At 44.7% G+C, this 22,012-nt stretch overlaps 1 protein-coding gene across 9 annotated transcripts in view; it reads left to right on the plus strand.

The window, feature by feature from the left end:
* Positions 1-22,012, plus strand: part of myo3b (myosin IIIB) — an 884,551-nt gene that overhangs the window by 148,675 nt on the left and 713,864 nt on the right. For all 9 annotated transcript variants that reach the window (XM_085986241.1, XM_085986242.1, XM_085986237.1 and 6 more), the window contains 4 exons: positions 8,810-8,914; positions 9,136-9,235; positions 10,159-10,235; positions 19,831-19,976. In XM_085986241.1, coding sequence (XP_085842367.1) covers positions 8,810-8,914; positions 9,136-9,235; positions 10,159-10,235; positions 19,831-19,976 — 428 coding nt within the window. The remainder of the gene's footprint in view (positions 1-8,809; positions 8,915-9,135; positions 9,236-10,158; positions 10,236-19,830; positions 19,977-22,012) is intronic.

Below are 22,012 nucleotides of genomic sequence, written 5' to 3' on the forward strand. Positions count from 1 at the left end.
GAGTCCTCAACATTGACTCAGGACCCCATGAGGTCTCATGGCATCAAGTCAAACATGGGCAAGGAAACCTCCTGCTAATTACAACCTACCGCCCTCCCTCAGCTGATGAATCAGTACTCCTTCATGTTGAACACCAATTGGAAGAAGCACTGAGAGTAGCAAGGGCACAAAATGTCCTCTGGGTGGGGGACTTCAATGTCCATCACCAAGAGTGGCTCGGTAGCACCACAACTGACCGAGCTGGTCGAGTCCTAAAGGACATAGCTGCCAGACTGGGTCTGCGACAGGTGGTGAGGGAACCAACAAGAGGGAAAAACCTACTTGATCTCGTCCTCACCAATCTACCTGTTGCAGATGCATCTGTCCATGACAGCATTGGTGGAAGTGACCACCGCATAGTCCTTGTGGAGACGAAGTCCCGTCTTCATGTTGAGGGTACCCTCCACCGTGTTGTGTGGCACTACCACCGTTCTAAATGGGACAGATTTCGAACAGATCTGGCAACTCAAAACTGGGCATCCATGAGGCGCTGTGGGCCATCAGCAGCAGCAGAATTGTATTCAACCACAATCTGTAACCTCATGGCCCGGCATATCCCTCACTCTACCATTACCATCAAGCCGGGAGATCAACCCTGGTTTAACGAAGAGTGCAGGAGAGCATGCTGGGAACAGCACCAGGCATACCGAAAAATGAGGTGTCAACCTGGTGAGGCTACAACACAGGACTACTTGCATGCCAAACAACGGAAGCAACATGCGATAGACAGAACTAAGCGATCTCACAGCCATCGGATCAAATCAAAGCTCTGCAGTCCTGCCACATCCAGTCGTGAGTGGTGGTGGACAATTAAACAGTTAACAGGAGGAGGAGGCTCCAAAAATATCCCCATCCTCAATGATGGTGGAGCCCAGCACGTGAGTGCAAAAGACAAGGCTGAAGCATTTGCAACTATCTTCAGCCAGAGGTGCCGAGTGGATGATCCATCTCGGCCTCCTCCTGAGGTCCCCAGCATCACAGATGCCAGTCTTCAGCCCATTCAATTCACTCCACGTGATGTCAAGAAATGGCTGAAGACACTGGATACTGCAAAGGCTATGGGCCCTGACAACATTCCGGCAATAGTACTGAAGACTTGTGCTCCAGAACTAGCTGCGCCCCTAGCCAAGCTGTTCCAGTACAGCTACAACACTGGCATCTACCCGGCAATGTGGAAAATTGCCCAAGTATGTCCTGTCTACAAAAAGCAGGACAAATCCGACCCGGCCAATTACCGTCCCATCAGTCTACGCTCAATCATCAGCAAAGTGATGGAAGGTGTCGTCGACAGTGCTATCAAGCGGCACTTACTCAGCAATAACCTGCTAACTAACGCCCAGTTTGGGTTCCGCCAGGGCCACTCAGCTCCTGACCTCATTACAGCCTTGGTCCAAACATGGACAAAAGAGTTGAACTCAAGAGGTGAGGTGAGAGTAACTGCCCTTGACATCAAGGCAGCATTTGATTGAGTGTGGCATCAAGGAGCCCTAGCAAAACTGAAGTCAGTGGGAATCAAGGGGAAAACTCTCCATTGGTTGGAATCATACCTAGCACAAAGGAAGTTGGCTGTGGTTGTTGGAGGTCATTCATCTCAATCACATGACATCACTGCAGGAGTTCCTCAGGGCAGTGTCCTAGGCCCAACCATCTTCAGCTGTTTCATCAATGACCTTCCCTCCATCATAAGGTCAGAAGTGGGGATGTTCGCTGATGATTGCACACTGTTCAGCACCATTCGAGACTCATCAGATACTGACGCAGTCCGTGTCCATATGCAGCAAGACCTGGACAACATTCAGACTTGGGCTGACAAGTGGCAAGTAACATTCGCACCACACAAGTGCCAGGCAATGACCATCTCCAACAAGCGAGACTCTAACCATCTCCCCTTGACATTCAATGGCATTACCATCGCTGAATCCCCCACTATCAATATCCTGGGGGGTTACCATTGATCAGAAACTGAACTGGACCAGCCATATAAATACTGTGGCTACAAGAGCAGGCCAGAGGCTGGGAATTCTGCGGCGAGTGTCTCACCTCCTGACTCCCCAAAGCCTTTCCACCATCTACAAGGCACAAGTCAGGAGTGTGATGGAATACTCTCCACTTGCCTGGATGAGTGCAGCTCCAGCAACACTCAAGAAGCTCGACACCATTCAGGATAAAGCAGCCCGCTTGATTGGCACTCCCTCCACCACCTTCAACATTCACTCCCTCCACCACCGGCGCACTGTGGCTGCAGTGTGTACCATCTACAAGATGCACTGCAGCAACTCGCCAAAGCTCCTTCAACAGCACCTTCCAAACCCACGACCTCTACCACTTAGAAGGACAAGGGCAGCAGATGCATGGGAACATCACCACCTACAAGTTCCCCTCCAAGCCACACACCATTCTGACTTGGACCTGTATCGCCGTTCCTTCACTGTCGCTGGGCCAAAATCCTGGAACTCCCTTCCTAACAGCATCGTGGGTGTACCTACACCATATGGAGTGCAGCGGTTCAAGAAGGCGGCTCACCACCATCTTCTCAAGGGCAATTAGGGATGGGCACTAAATGCAGGCCTAGCCAGCGACGCCCACATCCCATGAATGATTTTAAAAAATGTACTGAAGAGATTAGCATTACTGAAAGTTGGTAAGTCACCTAGTCCAGATGGAATGCATCCTAGGTTATTGAAAGAAGCAAAGGTTGAAATAACAGAGGCATTGTTCACAATCTTTCAAACCTCATTGGATACAGGAGTAGTGCCGGAGGACTGGAGGGTTGCTAATATTATACTGTAGGAATGTCTAGTTCGTATCCAAAGACTGAGGTCCACTCAGGCGCTCAAACAAAACGAAGTTTAATGGAAACTAACAGGTTTAAACAAGTAACTGCAGGAGAACATCGAGTGTAGGTCTGTTCAGTTCAGAGGCTCCACAAGGACTGCTCGGGCGGTCCCGTGGTTGACGTCATGACGTCATCACGTTCTTCCCGCCAGTGGGGGATCACGTGATGTACGGCGTGACGTCATCGCGTGTAATCACGCTCTGTACAAGTAAACAGTATAAATAAAGATACAGACTCAGGCTGTAGCTAACATGTTGTTAAAGGGAATTATATACAAACGATCTGAGTCCTTTAGTGGCTCTGCCACATGCGCCCCCCCAGAATTGTCTTTAACAGCAAAAGTGAGACAGCGAGGAGGCCTGACAAACCTATCCGAGCGACTTCTGTAACCCTGAAGTGGAAGCTGATGGACGGTGGTCGAGCTGGCGGGCGGTTGCGGTAGATCTGGCACGGCGACTGTGGGCGGTCGGCCCCGTTTTGGCGGTTGAGCGATTTCGACTGGGCGGTCCAGGTCTAAGTGTGCCGGCTTCAACCGGTCAACCGAAATGTGGTCCGGTTTATCTCCGATATCGACCGAAAAGGTTTTGTCTCCCGGCTCTATGACGCGGAAGGGACCAGTGTAAGGAGGCTTGAGCAGATCCCGGTGAGCGTCGTGGCGGATAAACACGTACTCGGCACTTTTCAGCTCAGTTAGGACATTGGAGCTCTGTAAGCCGTGATGCGACGTAGGCACTGGATCGAAACATCTGGCCGCTTCCTGGTGGCTGACTAGTTGCTGGGATGCGGACCATGGCTCTGTTGGAGACAGGAGGAAATCCCCTGGTACTCGTATTGGCTTGCCATATACGAGTTCTGCCGAGGACAATTGCAAATCTTCTTTGGGCACCGTAGGAAGACCCAAAAGGACCCAGGGAAGTCTGTCCACCCATCCCGCGCCCTGAAGACTGGCCCGCAGAGCGGCTTTGAGCGACCTGTGGAATCGCTCGCACAGGCCGTTCGCCTGTGGATGATAGGCGGTGGTGCGATGTAGTTTGGTGCTGAGCCCCTGAGCCACAGCGTTCCAGAGCTCAGAGGAAAACTACGGTCCACGATCGGAAGAGATGTCCGCCGGTACCCCGAAACGAGCGACCCAAGAGGAGATGAAAGCTCTGGCCACGTCTGCCGAAGTGGTGGAAACAAAAGGAACCGCCTCTGGCCATCTAGTGGTGCGGCCTACCATTGTGAGGATGTGTGTAAAACCTTGAGAAGGTGGAAGCGGCCCCACGAGGTCCACATTCACGTGGTCAAATCGACGCTCCGGAACAGCGAAAGTGGCCAATGGAGCTTTTACATGACGCTGTACCTTGGCCTTTTGGCAGACCACGCAGGTGTTGGCCCAGTCGCGGACATCCATGTGCATACCCCTCCAGACGAATTTTGACGACATCAGCCTTTGCGAGGCCTTCATGCCAGGGTGTGACAACCCGTGTATGGCGTCGAACACTTTCCGGCGCCAGGCGACTGGTACGATAGGGCGGGGAGCTCCCATGGAGACGTCGCAAAGTAGCGTGGTGCCTGCGGCATGGAATTTGACGTCGGCCGTTTGGAAGCTAGTGGGGCTGGTCCTGTATGCTTGGACCTCTGGGTCCGAGGCTTGATCCGCAGCCATGAGGGCATAGTCGATTCCGAGTTGGACTGCGTGCACAGTCGCGCGGGAGAGGCAATCTGCCACCAGGTTGTCTTTGCCGGACAAATGCTGAATGTCCGTGGTGAATTCTGAAATGAACGTCAGGTGACGTTGTTGCCGTGCTGACCACGGTTCGGCGGTCTTGGCCATAGCGTACGTTAGTGGCTTGTGGTCCACAAAAGCCGTGAACGGACGTCCCTCTAGTAAGAACCGGAAATGGCGGATGGCTAGGAAAAGGGCCAGCAATTCCCGGTCGAAAGTGCTGTACTTTTGTTTCGCTGTAGTTGACGGCTGAAAAATGCCAGCGGTTGCCACGTCTCATTCACCCACTGTTCCTGCACTGCGCTGATTGCGTAGTCCGACGTGTAGGTGGTAAGGGCAATGGTGGCACCTGGAAGCGGGTGCACCAGCATGGTTGCGTTGGCCAAGGCGCCTTTGGTGTCGACGAACGCCCGGTCCATCTCGGCCGTCCAGCTGATCAGACCCTTACCGGACTTGGCCTTGAGGGCCTCGTACAAGGGCTGCATAAGCAGAGCCACCTTAGGGACGAACCGGTGATAAAAATTGACCATCCCGAGGAACTCTTGTAGGGTCTTGACGGTCTGCGGGCGCAGGAAAGATGTAACCGCCTCGACCTTCGTCTGTAAGGAATTGCGCCGTCTGATGTGATGCGGTGGCCCAAGAAATCAATCTGCTGCAGGCCGAACTGGCACTTGGCCGGGTTGATAATCAAACCGTGTTGACTGAGGCGTGTGAAGAGGGTGTGCAAATGGCAGAAGTGCTCCTCTTTGCTGGGGCTGGCGATGAGGATGTCGTCGAGGTAGACAAAGAGGAATTTTAGGTCCCGAAGCACGGAGTCCATCAAGCGCTGGAAAGCCTGTGCAGCGTTCTTCAAGCCAAACGGCATCCGCAGAAATTCAAACAGGCCGAATGGGGTGATGACTGCGGTTTTCAGGACATCTTGCGGGTGCACGGGGACCTGGTGGTAACCACGGACGAGGTCGACTTTTGGAAAAAAAGGTATTTCCCGCCAAATGGGCCGAAAAATCTTGAATATACGGGATCGGGTACCGATCAGGAGTAGTGGCGTCATTCAGGCGTCGGTAGTCGCCGCATGTCCGCCATCCGCCGCCGGGTTTCGGAACAATGTGGAGAGGCGAAGACCAGGGACTATTCGACTGGCGAATAATCCCCAGCCGCTCCATCATGTCGAACTCCGCTTTCGCAGCCGCGAGCTTGCCGGGTTCAAGCCGTCGGGCCCGTGCGTAAACCGGGGGGCCGGTGGTGGTGATGTGATGCTCAACACCATGTTTAGTGGCCGAGTAGGAGAAAGTGGGCCTGGTAAGATCTGGGAACTCTCCGAGGAGCCGAGTGAAGTCGTCTGGAGGTGGGAACGCACAAAAGACAGTGCGTGGCACGGCGTTACCGTGGTGGCACGGGATGGAGTGGAACGTGGCCGCATTGATCAACCGGCGGTGCCTGACATCGACCAGGAGGCCGTTGGCGCACAAAAAATCCGCCCCAAGGATGGCCTGCGTGACTTTGGCCATGATGAATTCCCGGTGGAAACGCTGGCCGCCGAAACACACCTGGACCCGCCGCCTTCCGAAGGTCCGAACGGCCGCGCCATTAACCGCCGCGAGGGCGGGGCCGTGGCCCCCAGCTAGTGTATCAAGATTTGACACAGGTAGGATGCTACATTGCGCTCCGGTGTCGCAAAGGAAACGTCGACCAGATAGGGAGTCGGTGACGAAGAGAAGCTTCCCTGAATCTCCGATGGCCATCGCAGCCGCGGGGCGCTCGTTAGACCCGGTCCTCTTTCGCCAGGTGGCTGTAGATGTTTTTTTTTTGAGCGAAAAACTGCAGGGAGGGCGGCAGCATCTTGCTTTCGCATCAAAACGGGCGTGGTAGAAGCACAACCCCGCTGATTGAGGAGCTGGAGCAGCATCTGTAGGGGATGGCCGCCTCGTGGCAGCGCAGTGCTGCTGTGTCACCGCGAAAATCTTGTCCGCTTCGGCAGCAAGCTCCACGCAGTCTGTGACTTCGGACCTGGCTAGGGCAGCCTGAACTTGCTCCGGGAGTAGGCTGAGGAATAGCTCCCTGAAGAGGAAGCATTCCGGCTCGGAACCGAGGAGCGTGAGCATCTGGCTCATGAGCTCGGACGGCTTGGAGTCCCCGAGGCCGGGCATAGCGAGCAGCCGGCGGGCGCGCTCCGACTTCGTGAGCCCGAAGACCTACAGCAACCGCGCCTTTAACGTGTCATACTTGCGATCAGTAGGCGTACTACCGAGTAGGCTGACGATCCGCGAGGCTGTGGCGCTGTCGAGGGCGGAGACCACGTAATAATAACGGGTCTGATCCGCAACGATGTCCCTGATGGCGAACTGGGCTTCAGCCTGGATGAACCACGCGGCTGGTTGTTGCTCCCAGAACTGCGGTAGCTTCAAGGTAACGGCGTTCGTTTCCATGCTGATTATCTTCTGCGAAAACCGTTCGCAAAAGTCGGGGTCACCAATGTAGGAATGTCTAGTTCCTATCCAAAGACTGAGGTCCACTCAGGCGCTCAAACAAAACGAAGTTTAATGGAAACTAACAGGTTTAAACAAGTAACTGCAGGAGAACATCGAGTGTAGGTCTGTTCAGTTCAGAGGCTCCACGAGGACTGCTCGGGCGGTCCCGTGGTTGACGTCGTGACGTCATCACGTTCTTCCCACCAGTGGGGGATCACGTGATGTACGGCGTGATGTCATTGCGTTTACCCGGGCTGTTAAAGTAATCACACTCTGTACAAGTAAACAGTATAAATAAAGATACAGACTCAGGCTGTAGCTAACATGTTGTTAAAGGGAATTATATCCAAACGATCTGAGTCCTTTAGTGGCTCCGCCACAATACTATTATTCAAGAAAGGGGCGAGGGATAAACCAGGAAACTACAGGCCAGTCAGCCTAACATCGGTGGTGGGGACAAAATACATTTTCACTTGGACAGGCATGGGTTAATCAAGGAGAGCTAGCATGGATTTGCTAAAGGTAAATCGTATCTGACCAACTTGATTGAATTCTTTGATGAGGCAACAGAGAAGGTTGATCGTGGTAGTGCAGTAGATGTATATATGGACTTTTGGAAGGCATTTGGCAAAGTGCCACACAGTAGGCTTATTAAGAAGATGGACGCCCATGGCGTTAAGGGGAAAGTGGTAGTATGGATACAAAATTGGCTCAGGAAGTGACAGGAAGCAAAGGGTGGTGGTGGATGGATGTTTTTCAGACTTCACAGTGGTGTTCCCAAGGGTCAGTTTTGGGTCCATTACTCTTTGCAATTTTTATAAATGACCTAGACTCAGGTGTAGGAAGCAGCATTATAAAGTTTGCAGATGATGCAAAACTTGGCAAAGTAGTAGATCATGAGGATAGTTATAGGCTTCAGGATGACATAGACAGGATGGTGAAGTGGGCAGAAGCATGGCAGATGGTGTTCGATGCGGAGAAGTGTGAAGTGATGCACCTTGGGAGGACTAATATGGAAAGACAGCAGACCTTAGAAAGGGTACAGATGAGGTTCACCAGGATATTACCAGGGATGAGGGACTTCAGTTATGAGGAGAGGTTGCAAAAGTTAGGACTGTTCTCCTTGGAACAGAGAAGGTTAAGAGGTGACCTAATAGAGGTTTTCAAGATGATGAGAAGTTTTGATAGAGTAAATAGGGAAAAACTCTTCCCTCTGGCAAGTGGGACAATAACAAGAGGTCATAGATTTAAAATCATTGGAAAAAGATCTAGAGGGGAGATGAGGAGAATTTTTTTCACTCAGAGTTATCGGAATCTGGAACGCTCTACCTGAAAAGGTAGTGAAGCTGATTCCATAAATAATTTTAAAACAGAGTTAGGTAGGTACTTGAGGATGAGGAACTTACAGGGTTATGGACAAAAAGCAGGGATGTGGGACTAAGCACGACTGCTCTTTCGAAGAGCCAGTACGGGCACGACGGGACGAATGGTCTCCTTCTGTGCTGTAAGTTTCTATGATGAAAAAGTTGCGCTGTAGTCTGTTACGTAAAGTTCTATTAAGTATTTTTTTTAAATCAGGATATTCTCTTAGTCGGTTAAAATGAAATTCATTTGCTGTGTTGGTTAATTCTACCTTTTAATGTAATTTTGCCAGCATTTTTGCCATTTAATATTCACTTTTCCTCAATGTGCTGGAATGAAAATTTAAAAATGAAATGAGTTTACTGAATAATAGAAATGCTTCTGACTCTTTCACAGCTGTGCAATGGAGGTTCTGTCACTGAACTCATCGCAAATCTGCTCAAGCGTGGTGAATGCATGGATGAAGTACTAATCTCATACATTTTGTATGGGGCACTTTTGGTAAGAACTAAGTGACAACAGAGCGTATCTGTTCTCTTATGTACATTTTCTTTTTACACAGTAGTATTAGAGATAATGAACTTGTGGCTAGAGTATATTGCTAGTGTAGTAGAGTTACTAAGCATTTCATTAATGCATATGCAGATTGGTTTAATTAAGTTATTTCATAAAGGATAATTGTTTCTGTATAAATCCATTTGAACTTTTTGTATTTTCTGCAGGGCCTTCAGCATTTGCACAACAACAGAATTATTCATCGTGATATCAAGGGCAACAACATTCTCTTGACAACAGAAGGAGGAATCAAGCTGGTTGACTTTGGTAATGTCTATTTCCCATTTATTTCCTCTGAAGTTTGCAGTTTAGCCAAAGGCTGCAATTTATTGCCTGCTTAGACAGCATGAGCTTTTCTGTGACGCCACAGGCAAAGTATATTTTGCTTTTTGTGTCGGAGGATTGGATTTAACAGATGGAGTACCTAAGGAACTGTTACCAGATAATCTGTCTGCACAAGGATTTTGGAAGAACTGCTTGTTCTTAAAATAAAATGATGAATAAAACAACTCTCACACAATGCCACCAAAAGTGTTCTATTTACTTGACAGTATTGGTAAGCTTCATGGTACAATTACAGCAAACTATTTCATGGCAGTTTTTGTTCTTTTACATTATGGTACTTGATATTTTTTGGACCTCAAAGGAAATGATAGTTCTCTGTTAAATGACTAAATAGCCTAAGGCAATACTAGTCCCTCTGCGTAGAAGGTAAAATGGACTTGGCACCAAATATAACTGTTCCATTTAATTGCTGATTTCCTGAAGGTAAATTGTTCAGAGTGGGAAAATATAGAACAAAAATGCCTCGGAGAATTAGTAATAACTGCATTTTACTAATTTAAGGTAATAAACACACAAGGCTGTTCACCTCTACATGTCCTCCTGTGAGGCTGAGATTTCTCCATGACAACCGTCGTCACTGCAGTTCTATGTTCAGCTTGTGTGGTATGTTAGTCTGTGTCAGTCTCTTTACTTTACCCTGGTGAAATATTTTGCTATCATGAGATTTATCAAGAGCTGCTGAAAATCTCTCAAATGGTTGGTAGGTTTAACTATCTGCCTGTGGTGGGATTGCAAACCAACAACAATAAACATTAAAGTGAGTATTTTAACCACTTCACTGCTGATTTGCTACAATATGTTTATTTTTGAATCAAAATATTAATTTTTGCACTTTTGTTACATAGGTGTCTCAGCTAAGCTTACAAATGCTAGATTACGTCGAAACACTTCTGTGGGTACACCCTTTTGGATGGCACCTGAGGTGGGTTGGGTTTTAACTTTTATATGTTACTTCACATACATATTCCTGAACTTTGTGGTATAATAGTGCTAAGAAAGGGAATATGAATAGGTTAGAGATGGCATTGGCTTGCTGTAATACCGAGTTCTGTTTACATTATTTCAAGATATACTTCAGTGTTAATCTTAAAAGAGCACTACTTTTACCAGCATGCTGTTTTGAGATCTGACTTTTTGTTTTTTTGCCTGAGGCAGAGTGACCAATTAATGTCAATTCAAGGTCGCTTTGTGCTGTGGACATTGGTCGACTGGGCTTTTAATTTGAGACAGCCCAAACTTGCCCAAGTTTTCTTATCTTGAAGCAACTCAACAGTCTTTAGACCAAAGATAAAGATTATCTTTCCTTATTTCTAGCCTGGAACAAATGTAGGATGCAGAGCTTAAATGATTCTGTTCTACCATACTGACTATGACAATTGCTACATTTTGTCTTTCATGATGTGCTTAAAAGTAGTATGCCAAGATAACATTTAAAGGCAACAGGCTCCCCTGATGGCTTAGCTGGCTCTGTGTGTTTGCTCAGTGAGCAGGTGAACCATAGAGACCAGCAGCATCCCTTTTTGATCTTTGCTCAGGGCTTGTTAGTTTCAGCTAGACCATGACAATAGCCTCAATGCTCTTGATTTAAGGAGAGGAGACATTGTTCTGCATTCCTGTAGAAAGGAAGGGAAAATGCCCAAATACCCTGTTGTGCATGGCCTCCAATCTCACTATCTCCGATGCTGCATTTCCTCCTTCTGCCAATGATGTTGATAGTGGCGTTCACCATTGGAGTTAGAGTTTGCAACGTAGTGGGGCCATCTCCTGTTCTTGAGGCCTCCCTTCGATTGTGTGCCAGCTTCTCCTGCAAGAAAAGTGGGTTAGTCTTTGCCCTGTTGAAGGGTGCTGAAGATCTGTGATGCAGCTAGCATAGTGTGCATGCTGAGGAGAAGAAGCAGCAAGTGTGAGCAATAGGAGGAAGCCGATGTGAGGGTAGTAGCAGGTGTTGAGTGTGTCGGAGTGCAAGCAGAGAAGGGGCTATAGTGAAGTGTACTGTTGAGATTGGAAGAGCGGTTTCCGAAGCGGGGACAAAAGAATTGTAAATGCTGGGGCTAAAGTCTGGTTTTGTAGGGCTGTGCAGAGAACAAGAGGGGAGTGTGAAGAGGAGTCTTATATTTAATAATCCTGGTAAGGTCATTAAATTTCTTCCTGCACTGCAGCCAGGTCTTAGGAACTATGACCTGATCAGCCACCTCTCTCCATTGCTGCTGGCTAATTTGGCACGGTATCCATTGCACAGCTGAAGGAAAGATGACCTCCTTTCTATCCTCACTTACTCCATGAGCACCTTATGGCTGTATCGGAGAATCGGGGTGCCCTGGCCGACGTGATGCAGCATGTTGCCTCAGTAACGTGCTGACCATTAAACCACCTTTGAAAAGTGCACCTCTCCTTTAAGAGTGCAGTGGCAGCAGGCCCACTCGATTTATTGCCCTCCACAACACAGAGCTGCCTATAACCAGCACAATTAGTGCTGGCAAAATCTGAACTCATCACCCTCTCCTCAAAAAAAAACACCCTTGACCCCTCTCTCCTTGCAAACTGCCACCCCAGTTTCAAGCTCCCTTTCCTCTCCAATGTCCTTGAATGTGTGTTGCCTCCCAAATCTGTGCTAATTGTTTCCGCAACTTCATGTTTGAACCTCTCCAATTAGGTTTCCGCCCCAGCCATAGCACTGAAACGGCCTTAATCAAAGTCACAAATGACAACCTCTTTGACTCTGATGCATCATCCCTCTTGATCCTTCTCAACCTGTCTGCAGCCTTTGACACGGTTGACTACACCATCCTCCTCCAACACCTCCGTCATTCAGCTGAGTGGGACTGCCCTTGCCTGGTTCCACTCTTACAAATCCAGAGGATTTCCTGCAACGGCTTCTATTTCCACCCCCGCACCATGGAGCCCCCCTAGGATCTATCCTTGGTGCCCTCCTATTTCTCATCTATGTGCTGCCCCTCGGCGACATCGTCCGAAGACATGCTACGTTCCAATGTACGCTGACCACACCTAGCTCTACCTCACCACCATATCTCTCAACCCCTCCACTGCCTCTGTGTTGTCAGACTGACATCCAGTCCTGGATGAGCCAAAATTTCCTTCAATTAAACATTGAGAGAACCGAAGCCATTGTCTTTGGCCCTCATAACAAACTCTGTTCTCTGGGCTGACAAATCTATAGATTTATTCACTATAATTCCTAGATCTCTTTCCTGATCAGTACACAGTAGCATTGTTCCATTTAATACATACTTCAGCCCTGCTTTTAACCAGAGGCCTCTGTTTATAATAGCAGTTGGGCCCCGATGACGTATGTATGAGCCCGATCTGCATATTTAATGAAGGACCCTGCTGGCATCCAGCGGGTGTCTATCTTGTCTGCTCAGCAGGGCAGGTTAAGATCGAAACTTGCAGGAAGACAATGGGACCTTGGTGGGTAATTCCCATGGGCATTTTAACTGCCCGCCCAACTGGTTTCTACCAGGCGGGTAGGCTTAAAATCTCTTTTGGTTGCTTGTTCTCATTATGATTATTAACAGTTATCCACATTTAATTGCATCTGCCATCTATTGGCTCAGTTACATAAATGAGTAAAACCCTTTTGAATCTGGTTGGTTGATCCCCCTTTCTTGCCTACCTTCTATTTTAGTATCATCTGGAAACTTTGGCCGCAATTTTGCTAACGCGGGCGACGTCGGTGGTGGGTTCCGACCCCGCTGCTGGCTCCATCCCGGCTTCTGAAATGATTCTCCATTGATAGGGCTTGTTAAGCCCGCCCAGCGTGTTCCCCGACCAATTAGAGGAAGTGGCTCTGGTGATGTCATTTGATGACGAGTCATTAACTGGTTTCCTTAAAGGGACCATGGCCAACTTTATTTTGACATTTGTGCTGTCAGTGTTCTACAACATTGAGGTGCAGCAAACACTGAAAATCACTGCACAGAGGTGCAGGGCTGCACCACAGTTCTCCCATGACTCCCTCCATATGCTTATGGAGGGAGTCACAGCACGCAGGGAGGTCCTCTTCCCTTCCCATGGCCGGAAGAGACCACCCCAGGAGATCAACACAGTCTGGTTGCACATTGCAGAGGAGGATACAAGTAGGGATATGGTCAGGAGGACCTGGGTGTAGTGCCGCAAACCTTTCAATGATCTCAATAGATCACGAAAGGTTACTGCAAAGCCACATTCAATCTCATCCTGCTGTGCCTCTCATCACATCCCATCACTCTGCCTTCCCTACCCTACTCCTGCACATCCTTACTCACACCAACTTACCTTGCACCGCCATCCATCCCTCTCTACCTACATTTAACACATCCCCATCTCACTAGCCACCTGTCACACGCACCCTTATCCTAGTGCAATCATACCAACTAACAACACACAAGGATAGGCACTTGGGTGTTTTATGCAATGTTCATGTAAAGTTTCTGTTAATTTGGTGTCAAACATTGAAATCTTTACTTTCAACACTTTGCGTTCTTGGACAGATTTGTGTGCACCTTTGGAAGTGGCTTAGTGAGTTGCGGTGAATGGTGAGACATAACGGTACCCACCTCAATGGTGATGAGTGTGAAAGGAATGGTGTTGGTGCGGGGTGGTGCCAACCAGGGTGTGCAGCGTCAAGTGAAGTAAATCTGGCCTCCTGGGCAGCAATGTGGTCGGGTGCTGATGCAATGTGTCCTGCGCAGTATCAGGTGATTGCGGAGAAGGTTGGTGTTGTTGGTGCTGCTGCTGGTGTACCTGGTGCTGCTGGTGTTGGGGCTGATCGTGGTGGAATTCTGAGGATCAAGGTGAGAGAGTATTAAGGTCACTCATGCTGACGGAATAGATGGCAGGTGAAGTAGAGATGACAGAAGCAATCTATCAATGGTGAGAGATGTAATGGGGTCAGACTGGATGCAGACTTGCATAAAGAGTTGCAGCAAGGTGAATCTGTTGTGGACATGCAGTGAGGAAGAGTTTGTGGCTGAGGGAAGATATCTCTAAGGTGGAAGATTTTACTGTATATTTGAAGCTGCCAGCTCAACAGCTGATTTAATGGCCACTGACCTCCCGCCTCAGCTTGACAAACGTGGTCCATGACCAGCGTGGACCCTGTGGGTGAACTGTCAAATGCAGAAGGTGAGCAGAAATTCATTAAGTGGCTCGAAACAAGACACTAATTACCTGAATTGGCCCCGCCGCTGCGTGTCGTGTTTGCTCAGCGCTGACAGACCCAACATCGGGGAAAGGTGTGTGACGGCGGGTTCACAGCGGGATCCTGACCCGCTGGGGGAAAAAAGCACATTCCCACCTGACCTGCCACTGATCGCGCCCGCTGACCCCCTGGAAAATCTAGCCTTTTAAAATTTTTCTTATAGTACTCAATGCTAAGTCATTAATATATTAAAAATTGCATGGATTATAAGATTGAAACCTGGAGTATCTACATATGGCTACTCTTTTTCATGTTTTTAAGCCAATTTTCTTAACCAGTGCTGTACATGAACTCCTATACAGTCCCATGGTATAATTTGTTCTATACACATAGATAATGGAGCCTGTAGATAAAACATGCACACCATCTTTGCCCCCATGTGTAGAAGGTGCAATCCTTAAATGAGTGAGACCTTATGCAGCTTTTCCACAGGTTTACTTTAGCCATCAATTATTAATGTGGATCCTTGTGAAAAGCTTTCTGAAAACCCAGTATCAACTGCATTTTCCTTGTTCACCATGAAGTGTTTCTATAAACAATGTGCAGCACTAAACCATTTATTATCTTTCATAATACAGCTTTAATTAGTAATCAGAAACTATTTAATACACATAGCAATTGAATTTCTTGTAAAGGTGCCATCTGTTTTGTATTACACAAAAAAGATGAGCAAAGAAACTAATATTATTATACCGTTACTATACTGTTTGCTTACAGTCACTGCACTTCAAAATTAATTAATTGTGTCAAGTACATTAGCAACACAATAGATAGCCTTCACGACTTGTGATCAATGCAGCATTTAAACTGACATGCAGCGTGCAGTGACATTGTGGGTTATTTGCAATAAATTTTTAATGCTCTATCAGTAAGCCATTTATATAAGGTTAACTTGTAAAGTGGTCAGGCTTAAAAATGATTAGTTTTGCTTTTGAATGCAAAAATCTTATTTATTAGGTATTCCAGAATTCTAATAGAAAATTCACCTCAACAACTAAACAACATTCCCACCAACAACATACATTTTACATTGAACTCTTCACGTAGACAAATGTCTTGGAGGACCTTACAAGGGGGCAAGGTAGACACTAAGCAGGAAGTGAAAGAACTGGGGGAAGGGAGCTTGAAAAAGAGACACGTTTATAGATGTTTTTTAAAGGAAAGGAGAGGTAGCAAGACAATATGATTTTCCTCAGAGAATTCTAAAGGGCAGGATGTAGCCAAAAGATCAGCATCCGATGGTGGAGCAGAGCGAGCGAGCGAGGAAAAAAAGTAGTAACCCAGTTTCCGAGGAAAGGAGCATGCAGGCCGAAAAGTAGGACTGCAGAAGATTTCCCAAATATGGTGATAGAGGCCGTGGTGAGCTTTGAAGATGAAGAAGAGGATTTTAAATTGGATTTGCTGGGGCACAGGGAGCCAGTGGAGCTTTCAGAAGATGTGGATGATGGGTGTGTGGTATTTTGTACAAAAGAAGGGTCAGAATTCGCAAAAGGGGTTGAAGGTTGCAAGAAGAGCATCTGATAAAATCAATCCTTAGATGATGATAATAGGAGTTAAACTAAACTAACTTCCAGCTATTAACCATGAGCTGACCATCAATCCCAAAATAGTGGCAAAGAACTGCAAAAATTACTGAAAAAGGTGCATAAGGGTTTCAACAGTAGTGTTCCAGAATTGGAAGAGGGCGGCAGTCTTGCAGAAAGGCTTGGAGCTTAAAGCTTGGCTTGGTTGAACAGAATGCTATCTCTGTGCAATACTGGGTTGAGCCTGAGTGGCACCCAGGGAAGTTGATAGAGGTGTGAGTGAGAGCTGGAAAAAGCTGGTATCAGTCTTGTTAACAATGAGTTGCATGGCATTTTGGCTCAGCCAGGGCTTGACAGTGAGCAAGCAGTTGAATAGCATAGCATGAATTATGGAGTCAGTAGAGAAGTGGGTTGTCGCCATACGTGTGAAAAGTAACATTGTGCTTGTGGATGATGTTGCTGAGGGTAATGTGTAGATGATGAAAAGGAGGAAACCAAGGATGGAACCCTGTGACACATCAGTGGTGACTGTGCGACCACGGGGGGGAAAAACGTTGGAGATGTGACAACTTGAGTTGGGACAGGTAGAATTAGAGCTTATGCGTATGTTCAACTTTATTTATTTCCATACCCTAAATGACATTATTTCTTCCTGCCTCTTGGTCAGCAATATCTGTTTGCTTACTGATGTTTACCAAAGTTTTATCCTCTTTTCTACCAAATCTATTTTAAATGTCTCGCAACTTTTGATTGCATGTTTTGCACCAACAGCTTTATGCGGTAACATATAATAAAACAGTAACTCAGCTGTACTAAACACAACCAATGAATTTTTCATGCATTTTTCAGTAATTGGAACTTTTTAATCAAACCAAATTTTGCACTTCTTTGCCACTATTTTGGGATTGATGGTCAGCTCATGGTTAATAGCTGGAAGTCAGTTTAGTTTAACTCCTATTATCATTCTGTGCAAATTAATTCTGATCATACAGGCATTTTTGTTTGTGCACTTGAGGACAACTTAGCTGTGAAATTTTAGCGGTAATATCTGATTAACTTAATAAACTTTAGTAGGCTATGTGCCAGAGATGGAGTAAAGGAAAATAAAGCCAGAGGACCCTTAAAAGAAATGTTGTTAAGGCTATATTATAAATCTATGTCACTTACTTTAACCATGTATTAGTAATCACTGCTCGTTATAAATGTTTTGGTAACTAAATGAGTTCAGGTAGTAAATCCATAGATAAAAACCTGAATCTCAATGTTCAAATTTGACCATTATATTGGCTTTCGAGCTTAAGTCTTCCTGTCTGCTGGATGTCTTGTGCACACTAGCTGCTCTTCTAACTCAGCTTGTAGTAATGTATCAGATAAACAAAGCCTAACTTTGCTAATAAGATTAGAGGTTCACCTGGTTTGAGCCATTTTGGATGCTACATGGATTTTGAGTTTCTATTTGCTCATGTTATGGACAAACTGAAAAACATGAGCATTGAGGTGGGAAGTTTCAGTTTTAGTTTTACTATCTTGCTACAGTTCTGCCTTTTAGCCTATATGCACCAATGAGATTGAAGAATCACAGGAGGATAGCTAACTGTAACCACTGATTGTATTCAGTGAATAAAATCTGTGAAATAGAAGTTGAGTGCTGGCTGTAGTATAACTGATACAAACTGTAATAACAACGTTTGAGCGGTATATAAATTGTTAGAACCACAAGATTATCTTATAACCAAAACCAAGATTTCCAAATTTATGGGATTCCTGTATTTGATAAGAATGTGAGCTCAGGGAAGGCAATGGGCAGGAAAATGTTGTATCGTTGTTTTCCTGTTTCCATTTTGTCTCCAGCTTTTTACTGTCCACCTCTCAAAAATGTGTGATTGACTTAAACTTTCTGTTCACCGAAAGCCAACCAATTAAAACCCACCATTTCTAAAAATAAATAAGTATTTGTAAAAAATGAATCCTATTTACCCTCCCCCAGGATAGCTGCTGGGCGCTGGAATTTCCAGCAGCAAGCAGTAGTCAGGTGCCCAAAATGTGCCACATCCACCAGGCCCATGCAAATGAGCTGCCCTTCAACTGACTGAAAGCTCTGGTGGGGTCAGTACTGGAGAGCACTGGTGGATGTGATCCTGGCATGCTGCTGCGATCACAGCCCACAAATCTTTGGTCCTCTGGTATTTTATGATTGGAAGTGTATCTTTCTGTCAGCCTGTAGCTCTATCTCTCATTCATTCTCTCATTCCCCACACAAAAACACTTTAAAAAAAAAAAAAAATTGGCTGTATAAAGCTTTAAAAAAAATTCCTTTTGCTTCTCTTCAAATAATTTTGAAAAACAACCAAATTGCTTTTGTTAGAGACTGAGAAACAAGCACTGTATCACTTGGCTAGCTAAAATGTCATGGATGCCTTCTGGTAAATTGTACACACTGCACATGCTCAGAGTGCAGGACCTGCTTTCAGTGCTCTGAGTCACCTCTCTGGCCAAAAATATCAAATCCAAGCCCAGGGTTTTGGGAGAGGCTGAGGCTTACAAGTAAAAAGTTTAATGAAAGTATTAAAAGACAGACAAAAAATAATGAAAACGATAGATATATTTATTGTAAAATATCTAATTATTCGATTTTGAAAATTTTGTTTGAAATGTTATTTTGGGCATAGAAATTAGGAAAAAAATGACAAACAATTGACTTCTTGAGACACTGCACTCTCAGTGCACAGCATACCCAACCCAAACAGGCAGAAATCTGATAACCCTCCGACACCTGGAAATCCCTTCGCAAATCCCTGTGTTGGACAGTATGATATTTAAGTGGAACTCCTCACTTCCAAAATGATGGTTCAAAAGACTTCATTTTGTGAAACTGTGTAATCCTAATTTTTACACCGATGCAGATAATGTTGTAAGCATGTAGATATGACCCAATATATACAGTCACAGTACTTCCCGAGAAGCAGAGATGTGCTTGTAATATTAATATGAAGCAAGCAAATTGAGTAATTAATTGCATTTATTTTACCTATGGCGAGTGTTGGCAAATTAGCAAATATATTCGAGTCCCTCCTGTTGCAATTATGTCTTCAGTAATGGCAATTTGATCTTGTTGATCAATTGATCGTGCACAGTGGAATAAACCAATGGTGTATTGAGAAGGCTGCGTATGAAAAATAAATGTGAGTTCCCCACTTACCTATAATAATTTTCCATATTCCAGAGGAAGATACTCACATGATGCCATTCATCTCCTGTCAACAAAAGTTCCAAATTGGGAGATGATCTCTGGTGAATTGATTGTAAAAATAGCTAAGCAGAATATACATACAGATTTGATATTCAGTGAAATAAGTGGAACGAGTCTGGTTTATATGAATAGGAGCATATGTTTAAGTGCTTTAGAAATATCCTTAAGTATAAATAATGGTGATGAAGTTTCATTTTAGAAGATTCTTTATTGTATAATTTCTAATGTTAGGGAAAAAATGCTTTATGGCTTATGGCAGTGATTATTATGTGCTGCAAACACTGCTGGAGTTGTGTAAAGAGTTTGACAAAGAGTGAATACTAATCATCAGTTTTTATATTTTGCATATGTGGTATTTGCCAGCATAATAATTAATGTTGTGCTCCTAGGTAAATGGCGATGACCTATGTCATAAAGTTTTATATAAATTTAACTTTGCTTCCTTCACATAATTGATGAAGCACAAAATGCGAGTATGTGGGAATGTAACTACCAGTAGGATTACGAATAAACTTTTGAAGTTTAATATATTATTAATTGACAGGTCATTGCTTGTGAACAACAGTTTGACTATTCATATGACACCCGATGCGACGTATGGTCATTAGGCATTACAGCAATTGAGCTTGGTGATGGTGAGCCACCTTTGTCTCATCTGCATCCTGTGAAGGCACTCTTTAAGATTCCAAGGTATGTCACTAGATGGCTCTCTTGGCTTAGTTCTATTTCAGAATTACTGACTATTACAATCCTATGTATAAAGTATGAAAATGTGTAGCAATTATGAAATCAGAAAAAGGTTTTCAATGTGAACAATTATACAATCTGTACATCTGGAAAGTCTTTGGAAAATAAGCAAATAATAAGATGAAATTAAATATCTTTAATCCATATGTAGTCATTACCTATTTTTGTTAAATGAGGTATTGACAATGAGTTGCACAGTAACTCTTCAGATACTGAATATAGGGTGTGTCTGGTAGAACGCACACACACACTTCCTATTTAGAGGATCTGAGTTTGAATTCTCACAGTGACTGTTGTGCTAATATGATCTTCCCAAGTGTGCAAGTTTCAGAAGCTCTCAATCAGTCCATTAAAAATAACAGTTTGCAGTAGTGCTGTGGTACAATTCTGGAGGAACAAAAGCTTTATGATAAATCCTACTCCATAGATGCACAGCTTTTGATCTCTGGCTAGATTGTCAGTCTGTTGTCCAGATTCTAACTAGTCCAGCCCCCTGTCCTTTGTCTGAAGAAAGAAACATGGTCCAGGTGGCAACATTGACAATCTAATGGAACGAAGAGGGGAGGAATCAATGAGCCAAAAAATTAATACAAAAAGACAGTTTACCAAGATGAAAGGAAAAGCTCATTATGATGAAAGAATATTTAATCCATTTACTGGGTCTGAATGATGGGCGGGTTCATGAAATTTGGTATGCTGTTTTTTTTTACAGTGAAAATGAAATACCTGTAGATAACATTACACAGCTTATGTTGAAAATATATTGCTCTCAATTTTGTGAGCACTGTCTAGTGAGTCCATTTTTTAAGTGTGTATATTCTTTGCAGAATAAAAGAGTTATTTTTTAAATAACAAAAGTAAAAGTATACATACGTCACTGAAAGAAAACAATCTCTGCGAGAAATTACTCTAGACTTTATATTGAATAAGGATTAATTTCTGGCTACAGTATTACATTCTTTTTCAGTTTATTATCTTCTTTAAATGTAAACAGTAACTTGTTTACAAGCTTGTTTTGTATTGCATCTATCCATGTTTCCCACAGACATTCACACATTCTCCGAATTGTAAATGAGAAAAAAACAAAATACGGGTGTGGATCTTGTATTTCATCCAACTGTGTATCAGATTTTTATTAAATTGTAAAGTGTATTTTGGAAAATTCTCTGTTCAGAAATATTGCAGACAAAATGGGAAATGCATTGGTGGGGGTAAGGGATGAGAATTCGTTATTTTCCAGAACTAGAAATGAGCCTATTTTTCTATCATTTATTTCAATTAATGCATGAATTTTCACTCTGCTTATAATGTGATGTGATTGACAATTGAGCAACTAAGTGGCAACTAATTTTGCGTGCCTTTTTAATGGAATAGATGATTGATAAAGCATGAAAAACTGACTGTCGAGAATTGTTTCTTGCCAGAGTCCAAATCATTGCAGATCAGAAATAACTTGTTCTCATTGCCTTTTTCCTCCTTGTAGCTATTTATTGCTGATGAGAATTTAAAAGCTGTAATAATACAAGCCTTGACCTTTTTATCTCCACCATCATACAGTTATTATCACAGGCCCTTTTGGTTACAATTTGCATTTCTGATTAGCTCCTATTCATATTTAGATTAGGGTGGCAGCATCAGTGCATCACAATGTTATCTCCATCCACCGTACCCAGGACCTAGAAATGAACATGACATAGTGTGAGAAAATTGATATTCAGTAGTACTTTATCTTGTTTCTTCTATATTTGTGTAAAACAGGGCATAAGAATTATAGAGAAGAGAATACAGATTTGAAATTATTGACAAATTCTGTCAAATAGATGAAATTCCAAATTACTACGAAGAATTTTGAAGCTGTTTCTAGAGCAAAAAGATGACAGGGCATCACGTGAAAGAAATCAATTTCAAATGTATATGCATCTGTATTTAGTTCTGTTATATATTTCGCTCAAATTTTGTTTCAGCTAAATTGAAGGATT

This window comes from Somniosus microcephalus, chromosome 4, assembly GCF_052327205.1.
Source record: "Somniosus microcephalus isolate GS21.2 chromosome 4, FLI_Smic_1.0, whole genome shotgun sequence".
In the NCBI taxonomy this organism is placed as follows: Eukaryota; Metazoa; Chordata; class Chondrichthyes; order Squaliformes; family Somniosidae; genus Somniosus; species Somniosus microcephalus.